Source organism: Sinocyclocheilus rhinocerous, unplaced genomic scaffold (genome assembly GCF_001515625.1).
Source record: "Sinocyclocheilus rhinocerous isolate Xijiao unplaced genomic scaffold, SAMN03320098_v1.1 scaffold3804, whole genome shotgun sequence".
In the NCBI taxonomy this organism is placed as follows: domain Eukaryota; kingdom Metazoa; phylum Chordata; class Actinopteri; order Cypriniformes; family Cyprinidae; genus Sinocyclocheilus; species Sinocyclocheilus rhinocerous.
The window spans coordinates 64,663-77,657 of NW_015638672.1; the positions used below are offsets into that span (position 1 = coordinate 64,663).

The following is a 12,995-nucleotide window of genomic DNA, read 5'->3' on the forward strand; positions in this document are numbered from 1 at the left end:
ATTTCTCATTCACTTTGGCTTAAACATCAATTTATCTAATGGATGTAGCAAACAAACAAGCCTCCAGCGCATGGGTTTTCTCATGCACAATAACATGCCGAATATGCAATGGCTTCTGGAGACAGTGAAACTAGGTGTGCGTGTTAAATGTGATGAGCTGAAATTTTCAGGATAATGGTTTGTGATTATAAGCCACAGACCTTCTTTCCCTGTGGGCCTTCTGGTCCGATGTCACCCTGTGGTCCTGGTAAACCCTGCAGGCGAAACATGAAATGGTATGTTACAGTGTCTAGCATGAACATTTGAGTTTTTAGGGCTGTCTAACATTATCTGTAGACACCAAAGCATTATGCTGCTTTATAATACAGTAAAATATAAGTTTAATCATATGTTGTGGGAAATTCAACATGTGTTTTAACATTTACTGCTTTGAAATATATTGAAGCCGATTTCCGCCACAGGAAAAAAAATTGGTAATAACTGTGACTTTTTATCTCACAATTCATTATTGCAATATATACAGGTGCATCTCAATAAATTAGAATGTCGTGGAAAAGTTCATTTATTTCAGTAATTCAACTCAAATTGTGAAACTCGTGTATTAAATAAATTCAATGCACACAGACTGAAGTAGTTTAAGTCTTTGGTTCTTTTAATTGTGATGATTTTGGCTCACATTTAACAAAAACCCACCAACTCACTATCTCAACAAATTAGAATAAGACTTAAACTACTTCAGTCTGTGTGCATTGAATTTATTTAATACACAAGTTTCACAATTTGAGTTGAATTACTGAAATAAATGAACTTTTCCACGACATTCTAATTTATTCAGATGCACCTGTAAACTCCAAATTCTGTTTATGTCTCACATTTCTAAGTTTACATATTGCAGGTCTGAGTTTACATCTCACAATTCTGTTTTTTTTTCTTCTTCTCAGAATTGCAAGAAAAAGTTTGAATTGTGAGAAACTCAGAATGACTAAAAAAGTTCAAATTGCAAATCCATTTTATATATTTGAATCCTGTTTTGGAAACAAGCTTCCATGGTAATAAGCTCTCACGTTTAGTTTAAAATAAATAAATGGTATGTTTTTAGTTTGAAATTCATAGAAACATCTGTTTCAGGTGATCTAAATACTATGCTAAATACAGGTGTAAACGGCTCGAAAACATTCTGTAATTGGATCAAACCACGTTTGCATATTAAAAAGCGAAGGACCGCATACTCGCATTTCAGTCAACTACACAATGAAAAGAATTTGGTGTAGGATTTACTTTTAAACAATTTTCACTCAGAAATTGCTAAATTTCACAAATAATTGACAACTTTGAAAACACTTTTCGCTACAACACTTAAACTGTAAACGGTAAACAATGTGATTAAACATTTTGGACATACATACTGTATATGTTTAAATATACAGATGGATGTTATATTTTAAGATACATATGAAATAAATGTATAATCAGACCCACCTGCAGGCCTCTGGACCCTTGAGTACCAACTGGACCTTCAGGACCCTATCAGATGGTACAATATAATTAAACGTTTGAAACATACTGTATTACTGTGTTCATTACATATTGGAGGAGTGTGCAGAAACTGTAACATCTGAAGTTTTACGCACCCGGTCTCCTTTGATTCCTGGAGTGCCACATTCTCCTCTTTCACCCTATAGACGGTCAGAAAAGATCATAGTCACAACAGTCTCATATGATTGTGTGCTTCAAAATAAATATATTATGAAAATATATAATGAATAGGTGCAGGGATTTAGTACTTTCTCTCCTTTGTAGCCTGGTTTCCCCTGAGAACAAAACAGTAAGACATTATTTTTTATTATTTTTATTTATTTTTGTTTTATTTTTATTTGTTTTATTTTTTATTTTTATTTTTTTAAATTTATTCTTGCATATTGGTCAATGATTTGACACTAATATACTGTCTGGATCTATTAAATTATTTAAAAAATACATAAAATGCAGTTCATACATACATGCATACTTGACAACAATTTAAACTTGTGAATTAAGGTTAATTTTAATGTGTGTTTTTTAGGCTTAATGTCAATAATGTCTAAGTGGAGTAACTGTCTGGAAATTGTAATGAATAAATCTTGGAAAAAAATTCAAGTACTTTGAAATAATCTTTTATTAATGTTACAGTAAAGCAGTTTTGTTTTAAAATAAAAAAATTCTGCCAAATAAAGGTCAGTGTGATGTAATAAAAAAAAAGGAAACCATTATACCATATGACAATAAAACCATAAAACAGGAAATAACATCACAACCAGTGAGTGGTATACACACACACACACACACACATTGTATATATACCCACAATATAGTGTGTGTAAAATAAAAAATATATAATTTTTTTTTACAAAATTATTTGTTTACAGTTGTGTACAATATTTAATTACTATTGTTTTGATGATTACACCACCTGACATTTGAAGTTTAGAAGACCTTTTTTTCTTTTCTTTTTTTGTACATACTTTTCATTTTACCCAAATAGTTTTTCAGTTATTTAATGATGTAGCACAATACTTGAAGCTTAAGTAGTGATTTTGTGTCCCACCCATCAGCCCCTCACCTCTGTACCCTCACGACCAGGAAGTCCACTCAATCCAGCTGCACCCTAACAAGAGCACAAAACATGTGTTTTTCAAAAAGCGTTATAGAATACAGTCTGTCAGTCTTGATTCCTGTACTGTTCAATCTGAGAAAGTGTTACGAAATCTAAAGTACAAATATGAAGAGACAAATACACAACAATATAACTAGCCATCAGCTTCTTCATCACATTTCCCATGTGCATCCACAGAAGCAAACACACACCAGAGAGAATGACAGATAGACGGCAGTAATGAAAACAAAATGCTGACCTTTTGACCTTTAGCCCCAGCGGCTCCGTCCTCACCTGGACGACCCTTCTTTCCCTGCAGGGGAAAGTGAGCAGCAGTGTCAATACCACTCAAAATGTTTGCTCAATGAGTGAAAAAAATGATTGATCTCATATGTCTGATGGGTTTATTAGACCCATAAAGCTAACCAATCAAAATTCAGTGCCTGCACTTAAACGGATAGTCCATCCCAAAATGAAAACCTGTATGCATTTCGTTCTTCTGTGGAACACAAAAGAAGATTTTTTGAAGAATGTCGGTTAGCAAATGGTTTCAGGTCCCATTGACTTTCATTATAGACAAAAAATGCTATGGAAGTCAATGGGACCAGAAACTTTCTTCTTTTATGTTCATATCTGGGTGGACTGTCCCTTTAATTTACATAGAGGACACATAACAGTTTGGAAAGCCACCCCTAGTTATTTATTTTTATGTCAAGTGTTATTTTAGCATTATGTATATAGTATTTTAATATTTAATAATATTTTGAATGATCTTTTATTCTTATATTTTCTTATATATGCCATGTAAATTTTAGTTTTCGTCATTTTTAAGTTTGTCATGAGTCTGTTATGAGTTTTTGTCATTTGTATTAGTTTTGTTTTTTATTGTATTTTTATTTTTATTTCAGTTTTATTTTTAGTAATTTCAGTACTTCAGCCTAAAATTTGCCAAGTTAACATTTCTTATTTTTGTTAATTTTTTTTTTTACAATTTTCATGTAATATTTAGATTTTATTTGATTATTTCAGCTTTATTTCAATTTTTGTTTACTTTACTTTTGTTTACATTTCTAACCTAGCTACTATTTGGGGACAAATTTGAGATAATTGTGTTGTGAAAGCGCCTGGATAATGACGGTTAGGCATCTGTCAATGAATAACTGTCTCTAACATGATCCGCCCTTCTACACACTACAGTTTAGTTTTATAAACCATGTTAAAAGAGCAATCGGTTTCATATCATTTCATCTCAAGTCAGTCTGAACTTGTTCAATGCATCTATTTTATCAAACTCAACTTGAAGTAGTAACTTTGAAGACTGCATATATTTCTGCAAGTGATACTATGGCATGCGTTATGTGTTTTTAAAAAATGCAAGGAAAGAATGCTAAATAACTGCAGTTATAGGGACAAATATATATATATTACTAAGGCTATTAACCCATTATTGGCAGGTGTGGCATAATGTTAAATTTGGACCCGTAAGTGTTTTAAAGTCAAGGTTTTCAGCGAAAACATGCAATTACATTGTCTTCCGTTTCAACAGACTCAACATGAAGGAGACTTCTTTTGAGGAATCTTATTTTGTGTTTTCCCCAAGGTAGTGCTGAGGGGTCCTGACAAAGACGATAATCATCCTGACTTTTACAAAACAAAGCAGTTATCCAAACTGTCAGAATCATGCCTGTCTTTTCCCACTGTTGACATTCATCAAAGGAATCCGTACCTCTTAGGAACAGAAAAAAAGAGGAGAAAAATGCACCTGTGGTCTGGCCTGGAAACACCGTCCCATGTTGAAGGAAGTTTAAAATGAAAATACTTACAGCCGGGCCACTGAGTCCTCTCTCGCCCTTCTCGCAAGCACACTTTGGGGACAGAGGACACTAAATATAGAGAAAAGTGTGTAAATGAAAAATTCGGTTTTTGTTTTCGTTTTGTGTTTCAATAAGGCTGAGCTGGGGAAAATATTCTTTCTGGCATAAATACACACAAAAACTTGCAAACATTTGACTAAATACATAATTCTATGCAGAGACTCGCATCAGTGAATCATTTTTCAAATCAGTTCATTTCATTTGCTAATCCGAAAGAAATGGTTCACTAGTACAGAGTTTGGGAGGATAGTAAGCTATTCTTTAACACTGCAGTAATGCATATTACCATAGAAGATTTGAAATATTATTTACTTACCCCATCGTTTGCCAGCTGAGCCTGTGTAGAGATGTAACAACAAGAAAATTAGATTTAGTTCAAACAATAGCTGGCATATTAGATTATAATTACTGCTCTTTGGCAATGGCAAGGCTTTCATTTTTGTGGTTTGGGTAAACAGTATGAACAGTTAAAGGGTTAGTTCACCCAAAAATGAAAATAAGGCTGCGTTTTACTCACCCCAGAGCCATCCTAGGTGTATATGACTTTCTTCTTTCAGATGAATCCAGTCGGAGTTATATAAAAAATTGTCTTTGATGGATTCGTCTGAAAGAAGAAAGTCATATACACCTATAGGATGGCTCTGGGGTGAGTAAAACACAGCCTAATTTTCATTTTTGGGTGAACTAACCCTTTAATATCAGGGCATACATTATACAAATCTCACAGAGCAACAAATGTGATTAAAGGAAACAGTATCATTTAACATGCCTAGTCTTGCTTTACATTGGAATTATGTCAGTGTTTCTGCACAAATGAGAAAAATGAAACCTGCTTTACATACATATCCATACAACAGCAGGAATGACAACAAAGATTTATGGAATATATAAACTCAGATGCATGTCAGAAAAGCCACAACAGGACGTGTTTACTCTAATTATAGTAAATGAAGTGTAGAAAGACTAATTGTTAGGTGTCAAGGGTCCCAAAACACTAGCAGCACATAATTATTTTATCTTCTTTAATGTTCAAATACATGTCAAACACTTGACCAAATATGGTTAGCTGGTCTTATCTGGTTTAACAGGTCTCCCAGCCAGACCAGTTAACAAGTCCCCCTCTAAAACCAGCCAACCTGACCAGAAGAAACCAACAATCAGGTGACCAACTAAGACCAGCAAACCAGTTTAGGCTGATTTTTTGTTTTTTTTCCCACAAGCACAGCATATTATTACTGACATATAACTGACACAAAAGACGTTGATCGTCACACCAGAAGAAGTTGACCAGAGTTTGCAATCGGAAATTCCGATTCGGAATATGTTCTAAAATGAAAAGGCCATGTACCACGAAATAATGGCCTGAAAATACATATTTCTATTGAGTTGTCATCGCTGGGTGCATACAATATTGTACAGTGCAACACCATCATCGACTAGTGCAGCCCGACTCCAAGAGAATAACTCTTTTGAATTTCTTTGATTCTTAGCAAATCAAAAGCAAACAGCGCAATTAATAACCATCGCAACAAATAATGAGTCTCATGAGTCGACTTGTTTCTTTAAATGAATCATTTAAAAAGATTCAGATGTCTGAATCAGTCTGAGGAATCATATGAATGAACTCACTGGATCTTTCATCAAGTTACAATCACGTTCAGTGGTGGAATAATAATAATAATAATAATAATAATGTGAAAGAAGATAAAACTAACAGAAACAGTACATAACAGTTAGTCATTTTTAGAATTTTAAGAACTGAGACATGAGTGTGAATTTGAAATGAATTGGCCACATCCTACGTTAAGTTGAACTGGAACTTTGACTGGAATGAATACGACCGACTAGTGTAGACCCGATGACTGATACACGATGACTTTTTTGAACCGGTTCTATTTAGTGAATCAACAACATACAGCGCAACCAATAACCAGTGCCAAAAAAAAACCTGAGTCGGCCCTTTAAATGAAACTACTAAAATAAAAGATTCAGTAGTTACTGTAGCTACCGTTTGAATCAGTCTAACGGATCCTCTAAATGCACACACTGAACCCTTCAACATTAAGTTACACTCATTTTCAAGTTTATATTATTAATTGGCTGTGTGAAAATGTATGATATTGAATGATTTTGTAATCTACTAATGGACAATAAAACTAAAATATGCACAAATTAATCAGAATCAAGACAAATCAAAATGAAATCTTGTGAATTGAAATGGGATCAAATCTGTATACCCAAATGTGTAAAAAGGACTCTGCTATGTAGTTGGCTACTTCTCTGCTGGAGAAGTGTTAGTAGCTTATAACTTTTACTCTTCTGGAGAATCTGGAGACTTCTTGCATTTCCTGCACTCATTTTAGGTAAACAAAAAAACAGTGGAATTCTGTGGAATGGATTTAAACATGTTAAAAATTAATACATGAAGCTGAATATACCCTTATTGGTAGCTGATGCCAAAATAATGAATACACAAATACTCTAGTCTCAGCCTCAGACGTCACACCATGGAACGTTGGCTGAACGTCTGATGCATATGGCACACAAAATTGGAAACACTTCGGGAGTTTCGAAGTCGTCATCGAATTGGTTGAATTATACAGGATTTCTGGGAGATATGCGTGTCGCATTCTTTAACGTTCTGCCTGGAAACAAATAAGCCATGACGCCAAACCCCCTCATGTTAGAAGAAAGCCTGTGATACTGAGCGCTTATCAGGGTCAACTAAACGCTGGATTTTTAAAAGTATGTGAAAGAAGTTTGTGGCATAGAATCTTTAAAATATGCCCAAGAGTTTTACACAAGAGTTTTGTTATTGTGGGGACATTTCCACGCCTCTAAACATTACGCGGCACAAACCGAAACGTGATTGGGTGCTTTATCTGTCAGTCATATGGCCTCTTGGGCTGTCCTTGCCATTCAAAGCGGCCAAGGTTCCCAGACCTTCTGCCGTCAGTCTGAAAGTCTGGCTATGCGAGACTACAAATACTCAAGTTGCTGGAATGAGTAGAATTTGAGCAGTTCTGGAAATTTGTGGAGAATTTTGTGTGGGCCTGCCTATACATACAGTATGAGGACAGAATGAGTGATTGGAGACATCATACTTACAATCTGAGTTATGACTTTTTCCATGACGTTCGTGTCCTGTAGATTATAGAGGAATTTGGTGGTCGGTGTACTGGCCAGCAGTCTCAGGTTTGCTGTGTTGGCAGGTTCATTGGCGCTACGGGTGATGCCAATCGTGAAGACTTTCACGCCCTGGTTCTTTGCGTCAGCCATAGCAGAGAAGATATCAGGGTTTCTGGGATGAAAAGACCCATCTGTGAGGAGCAGGGCAATCTTGATGCTTTCTGGGCTCGATTCTTCCACAAATATCTTGGTCATGTTGGTGATGGCGTAGGTGGTGTAAGTGCCGTGGCCGATGTAGGCCATCGGTGCGATGCTGCTCTTGAAGTTCTGCGAGCCTTTCCACTGTTTGAGGGTCTGCTCGATAATGACGTGGCTGCTGTACTGAAGCAGGGCCGCTCTCCAGCTGAGTTTGCGATCTGTATCCAAGCGGATGCTCTGGAGGCCTTCTATAATGTCCATAGTGAACTGTTTCTCCTGCTGGTGGTTGTCCTTGGCCGTCTCAGAGCTGTCCAGCAGGAAGGCCAACTCCAGACTGCATTCCTCATCCAAGATGGCTGATGCCACAGTGAGGGAAAAAAGAGAAAACGGTGTTAAAGAAAAGTTCAACTATTAAACAGTTGGCTATAAATCTAAGAACTGACTCCCTTTTCATTTGATTGGAAATTCAAAGAAATTCAACACAGTCAAACAACAAAGGAAATTCATTAGTCCATAATACGTTTTGTGACAAAACATAAATACTTGAGTTATACTGACTAATTATTCATTTATTCCCTGTTATGTAGAATATGATTCAACATATTTCTCTTTACTAAGTTAAATATTGTCATCAATTTGCACAGCTATCAAAACCACAAAATGTTTTCACATTGTTTTTGGATTTATTAAAATAAAATTATAAAAATGAATGTATAACATAATCAAAATTTATATATAAATATATAATATTTTATCAAATATTGAGTAAATTAGATATATTACATATGAGTAAGTTAGATAAAGTAGATCATATTTTATACTATATTGAGTAAATTAGATAATTGTGGGAAATTAAATGTTCTATAAAATAAAAGTGCATTTATGAAAATAATAAATAATAAAATATAATAGTCAATAATAAAATTGTGTGTGTGTGTGTGTTTCTGGAAATATATAATATGTTGTGCTTATGATAACGTTCATAATGCATAAAGAAAAAATAAATATTTTATGAAATATTGAGTAAATAAGATATATTAGATATATTGTGTGAATTAGGTAAATTAGCTATATAATATTTTATAAAATGTTGAGTAAATTATATATAAGATATATGGAGTAAATTAGATACATTACATATATAATATTTTATAAAGTATTGAATAAATTAAATCATTGTTGGAAATTAAGTGATCTATAAAAATAAAAGTGAATTGATACACACACAAAATAATGGCCAGGAAATACATATTTCTAAGCAGGACACACACACACATATATATATATATATATATATGTGTGTGTGTGTGTGTGTGTGTATATATATAATTTATTTAAAAGTGTATAGTTAGAAAATAATTAAAAGCAATCAAAAAGTAGACTGACAGCATCAATATGCATTTCTTTGCATGTCGTTCCATTTGTCATACTTCATTAAATTCAAATTCCACATCCTGTTTACAACCTCAATTCAATCTGGAATTTAAAAAGCAAATTCAGTTCTGAATAGCCCTGCCATCTATCTGGCTATCTGTCTGTCTACATTTCTTTTAAAAGTTACATTATTCCAGGATGTTTCAGAAAATGTCAATGTTATCTTAATCCTCTAAGTCTCCTAATGATCCTTTTTGGGTTCAAGAAGCAATGCAATCTGTCATCTGATCTTACTTTCAACACAGCAGCTCATCAGTCTTCATGTCACCGCTGACAAGACATGACCTACCCGGTCTTATACAGATATGAATAAATCATGTTCATGTTAGGAGAACTGAATGCCTCAGGGCTCCAAAATCACTACATCCAGACATATCCTCCTTCTAGACGCTCTTTAAATATGCTGCTATGTCTAGTATGTCGTAACATGACATTGCATGTTTTAAGGCATAAAACTAGCTTTATGTTTCTTAGACAGCATGAGATGTACTGAAGGTGACCTATAAGTTTATAGCACATACATGGTAAGACACTCATTAGGTGTCAAGAACAAGCAGCATTTAAAGTCAACATTTGCAACCCATTTTAGCCTCATAATGTGACATATCTGAGTGAAACAGGATATTCAATGAGAAAACATGTAGGACGGGACTTGATCCAATTGATTGGATCTTCACAGTGGAGTAAAGAGGGTTTTAAAAACCAAAAAATATTAATTCACTTGCATGCATACATACTGTCACATATTAACAATGAATGAGTCACCTCACCTTGACCGTCATTTTTTTGCAAAATAGCTGCCGTCTGTCCCCTGGTCTTAACTCTTGTTGGCCCGTTTTTTTCCTCATAGAAATCTTGAGCCCAAACACTCAGCAAACCAAAACACAACAGAGACCAGCTCAACGTATGAGCCATGACTGCCACTCCTGCAAAAATAATAATATATTAGTATCAAAAACTTGAAAAGAACATATCCAGATCACAATTGACCAAAAAATCAAAAGACAAAAATAAGATTTAGCATGAAGAGAATTAAGCTTATTTTAAGGCCACTGATTATGTGATATATTTACTTTAATACATTACAAAAAAAAAACATTTATAATAATGCAAATTTAAAAATAAAAAATGTGGAGGAAGAAGTGCTTAAATGTCATGAAAATAATGCAATGCAAAGATATTTTTTCTAATTTTCTTTATGTAAAGCACATTTTCTTTCTCTGCAAGATCACATTTCATGCCAAAATCAAAAGACGAAAATAGGATTTTGCATGAAGAGAATTAAGCTTATTTTAAGGCCATTGATTGTGTGATATATTTACTTTAATACATTACAAAACCATTTATAATCAGTGTTGGGGGTAACGCATTACAAGTAACGTGAGTTACGTAATCAGATTACTTTTTTTCAAGTAACGAGTAAAGTAACGCATTACTTTTTAATTTACAAGAGAATATCTGAGTTACTTTTTCAAATAAGTAACGCAAGTTACTTTTTTTTTTTCCCTGTCCAGATTTAAAAAGTAACGCAAAAGTAACGTAACGCATTACTTTCCATAAAAAGTAACTAAGTAACGTAATTAGTTACTTTTTTATGGAGTAATGCAATATTGTAATGCATTACTTTTAAAAGTAACTTTCCCCAACACTGTTTATAATAATGCAAATTTAAAATAAAAAAATGTGGAGGAAGCAATGCTTAAATGTCATTAAAAAATAATGCAATGCAAAGATATTTTTTTTCTAATTTTCTTTCTCTTCAAGATCACATTTCATGCCAAAACCAAAAGATGAAAATTAGACATTATATTTTGCATGAAGACAATTTGTATATATAAAATGGCAATAAGAAATTTGGCAAATGGGAAATGTCATCAAAATAATATATTATATAATAATATAATTATTCCCATAACTGTGAAAAAAAATTGAAAAAAGTATTTACAGAACATTAAAAGTATTTGTTTTGATTATTTTACTGTGATTTCCTTTCCTTTAATATGTTACAAAACATTTATAATAATGCAAATTAAAACATTTGTAGAGGAAGCATGCTTTAATGACATGAAAAAAGAATGCACATGCAATACAAAAAGATCATTTTTTCTCATTTTCTTTATGCAAAACACTTTTTTTTATTTTCTTTTTGAATTAATGCATTTCTTCTCAAACATGAATCAATAAACCGTTAACGATTTCCAAGGGCACATAAAACCTATAATTCACACTGATATTATTTTTATACAAACCTGCTTGGCATGTACTGTACATTATGGTAGTATATTACCTTCCATAGAGACTTTATTACCTGACTAAAAATGCAAAGCACAAAGACAGTATTAAAAGAAACACTCATATTTTTATTAGATGTTGAAAAGTGACTCACCTTTGGCAGCAAAGCCTCTTGCCACAAGCGAGCAGCGCAGGTGTGCAGCTCAGCGTTCCTCAGGTGACGTGTGAGCGAATGAAGGAGGCTCTGAAGTGAAGTGCACTTCTGTCTGAGTCAACAGAAGTAGACGGCGTCCTCAGGCTGTGTCACAGCCCATTTCCCTCCCACTTTTAAGGGGAGGAGGACCCACCGAACTCTTTAGTTGTATTGCATGTCTCCCCTCAAGACTGCAAAACAAGTGAACCTAAAAGCGTACTGCAATATTGCACTATAGATATGTCTCATGTACCTTTTCCAATTATTTCATTAAAGGGGTCATATGATGCTGCTAAAAAGAACATTATTTTGTGTATTTGGTGTAATGAAATGTGTTTATGCGGTTTAAAGTTAAAAAAAAACATTATTTTCCACATACTGTACATTATTGTTTCTCCTCTATGCCCCGCCTTTTTGAAACGCGTCGATTTTTACAAAACAGGTAGGTGTGGCTAACTCTTAACTTTTATAAAGAATATCTCTTTGGATTTGAGACTTTAGTCTTTGCAACTTTACAGATCTTCTTTATGCACCAAGAGCTTGTAACACTCTAAAGAGAAAGGAAAAAATGAAATCGCATCATATGACCCCTTTAAAAAAAAAATCCACTCTCAAAAGATATGTAGGCCTAAATGTAAGATTTATGTATTTGAATTGCACATAAAATGTCCTTCCATTTGGACGACACAGTTTTAAGATAATATAAACCTAATGTGATGCATACTTGTCAGTCAACCATAAATGAAGCAGGTAAGATTTCTAAAAAACTGAATGTTTTAAATACGTAGCAGCCAGGTTTATATATTTATCATGAATTAGTCCAATTTGTTTCAATCTTATACAATTGAATTAATTGAATATTGCTTATTGAACTGCTCTGCAATTGTTTTCACAATTAACAGTTTAATGCTGATTCTAAGTGATTTGAAGGAATGCACTTTGAAAATATCATTTACATAAAATCAAAAATGCAAATAGTTAATAACTACTTGATTTTTTTATTTTTATTTTTAGTGCAGAAATCCTAACTGTTTCATCTGACTGACAAATATGCATCACATTGAGTTAGTTACTGTGTAATCCAAATGGACGGAAATTTTATATGCAATTCAGATACATAATACATAGGCCTAAATATTATATTCAGATCATTAAAAGAATAATTGATCCACAAAGGAAAATTCTGTCATCTAAACCACTGTTTTTCATGAAACCGAACTGCTGAATTGCAAACACAAAGCTATAGCATGACTTCAGAAGACGTGCAATATAGCGCACTAGTCTAAATATGGATTACTTTTAT

General features: G+C 33.6%; 1 protein-coding gene across 1 annotated transcript in view; it reads right to left on the reverse strand.

Annotated features, from left to right (window-relative positions):
* The window catches only part of LOC107749972 (collagen alpha-1(XXVIII) chain-like), a gene marked incomplete at its 5' end in the record, with an annotated part of 31,137 nt that extends 19,372 nt beyond the window's left edge, over positions 1–11,765 (reverse strand). Inside the window, 12 exons of the mRNA XM_016565213.1 lie at positions 201–254; positions 1,480–1,524; positions 1,632–1,676; positions 1,785–1,811; positions 2,600–2,644; positions 2,892–2,945; positions 4,456–4,515; positions 4,823–4,843; positions 7,615–8,189; positions 10,038–10,193; positions 11,555–11,579; positions 11,654–11,765. Of these exons, the coding sequence (XP_016420699.1) occupies positions 201–254; positions 1,480–1,524; positions 1,632–1,676; positions 1,785–1,811; positions 2,600–2,644; positions 2,892–2,945; positions 4,456–4,515; positions 4,823–4,843; positions 7,615–8,189; positions 10,038–10,193; positions 11,555–11,579; positions 11,654–11,765 (1,219 nt within the window). The remainder of the gene's footprint in view (positions 1–200; positions 255–1,479; positions 1,525–1,631; positions 1,677–1,784; positions 1,812–2,599; positions 2,645–2,891; positions 2,946–4,455; positions 4,516–4,822; positions 4,844–7,614; positions 8,190–10,037; positions 10,194–11,554; positions 11,580–11,653) is intronic.
* Positions 11,766–12,995: the final 1,230 nt, after the last annotated feature.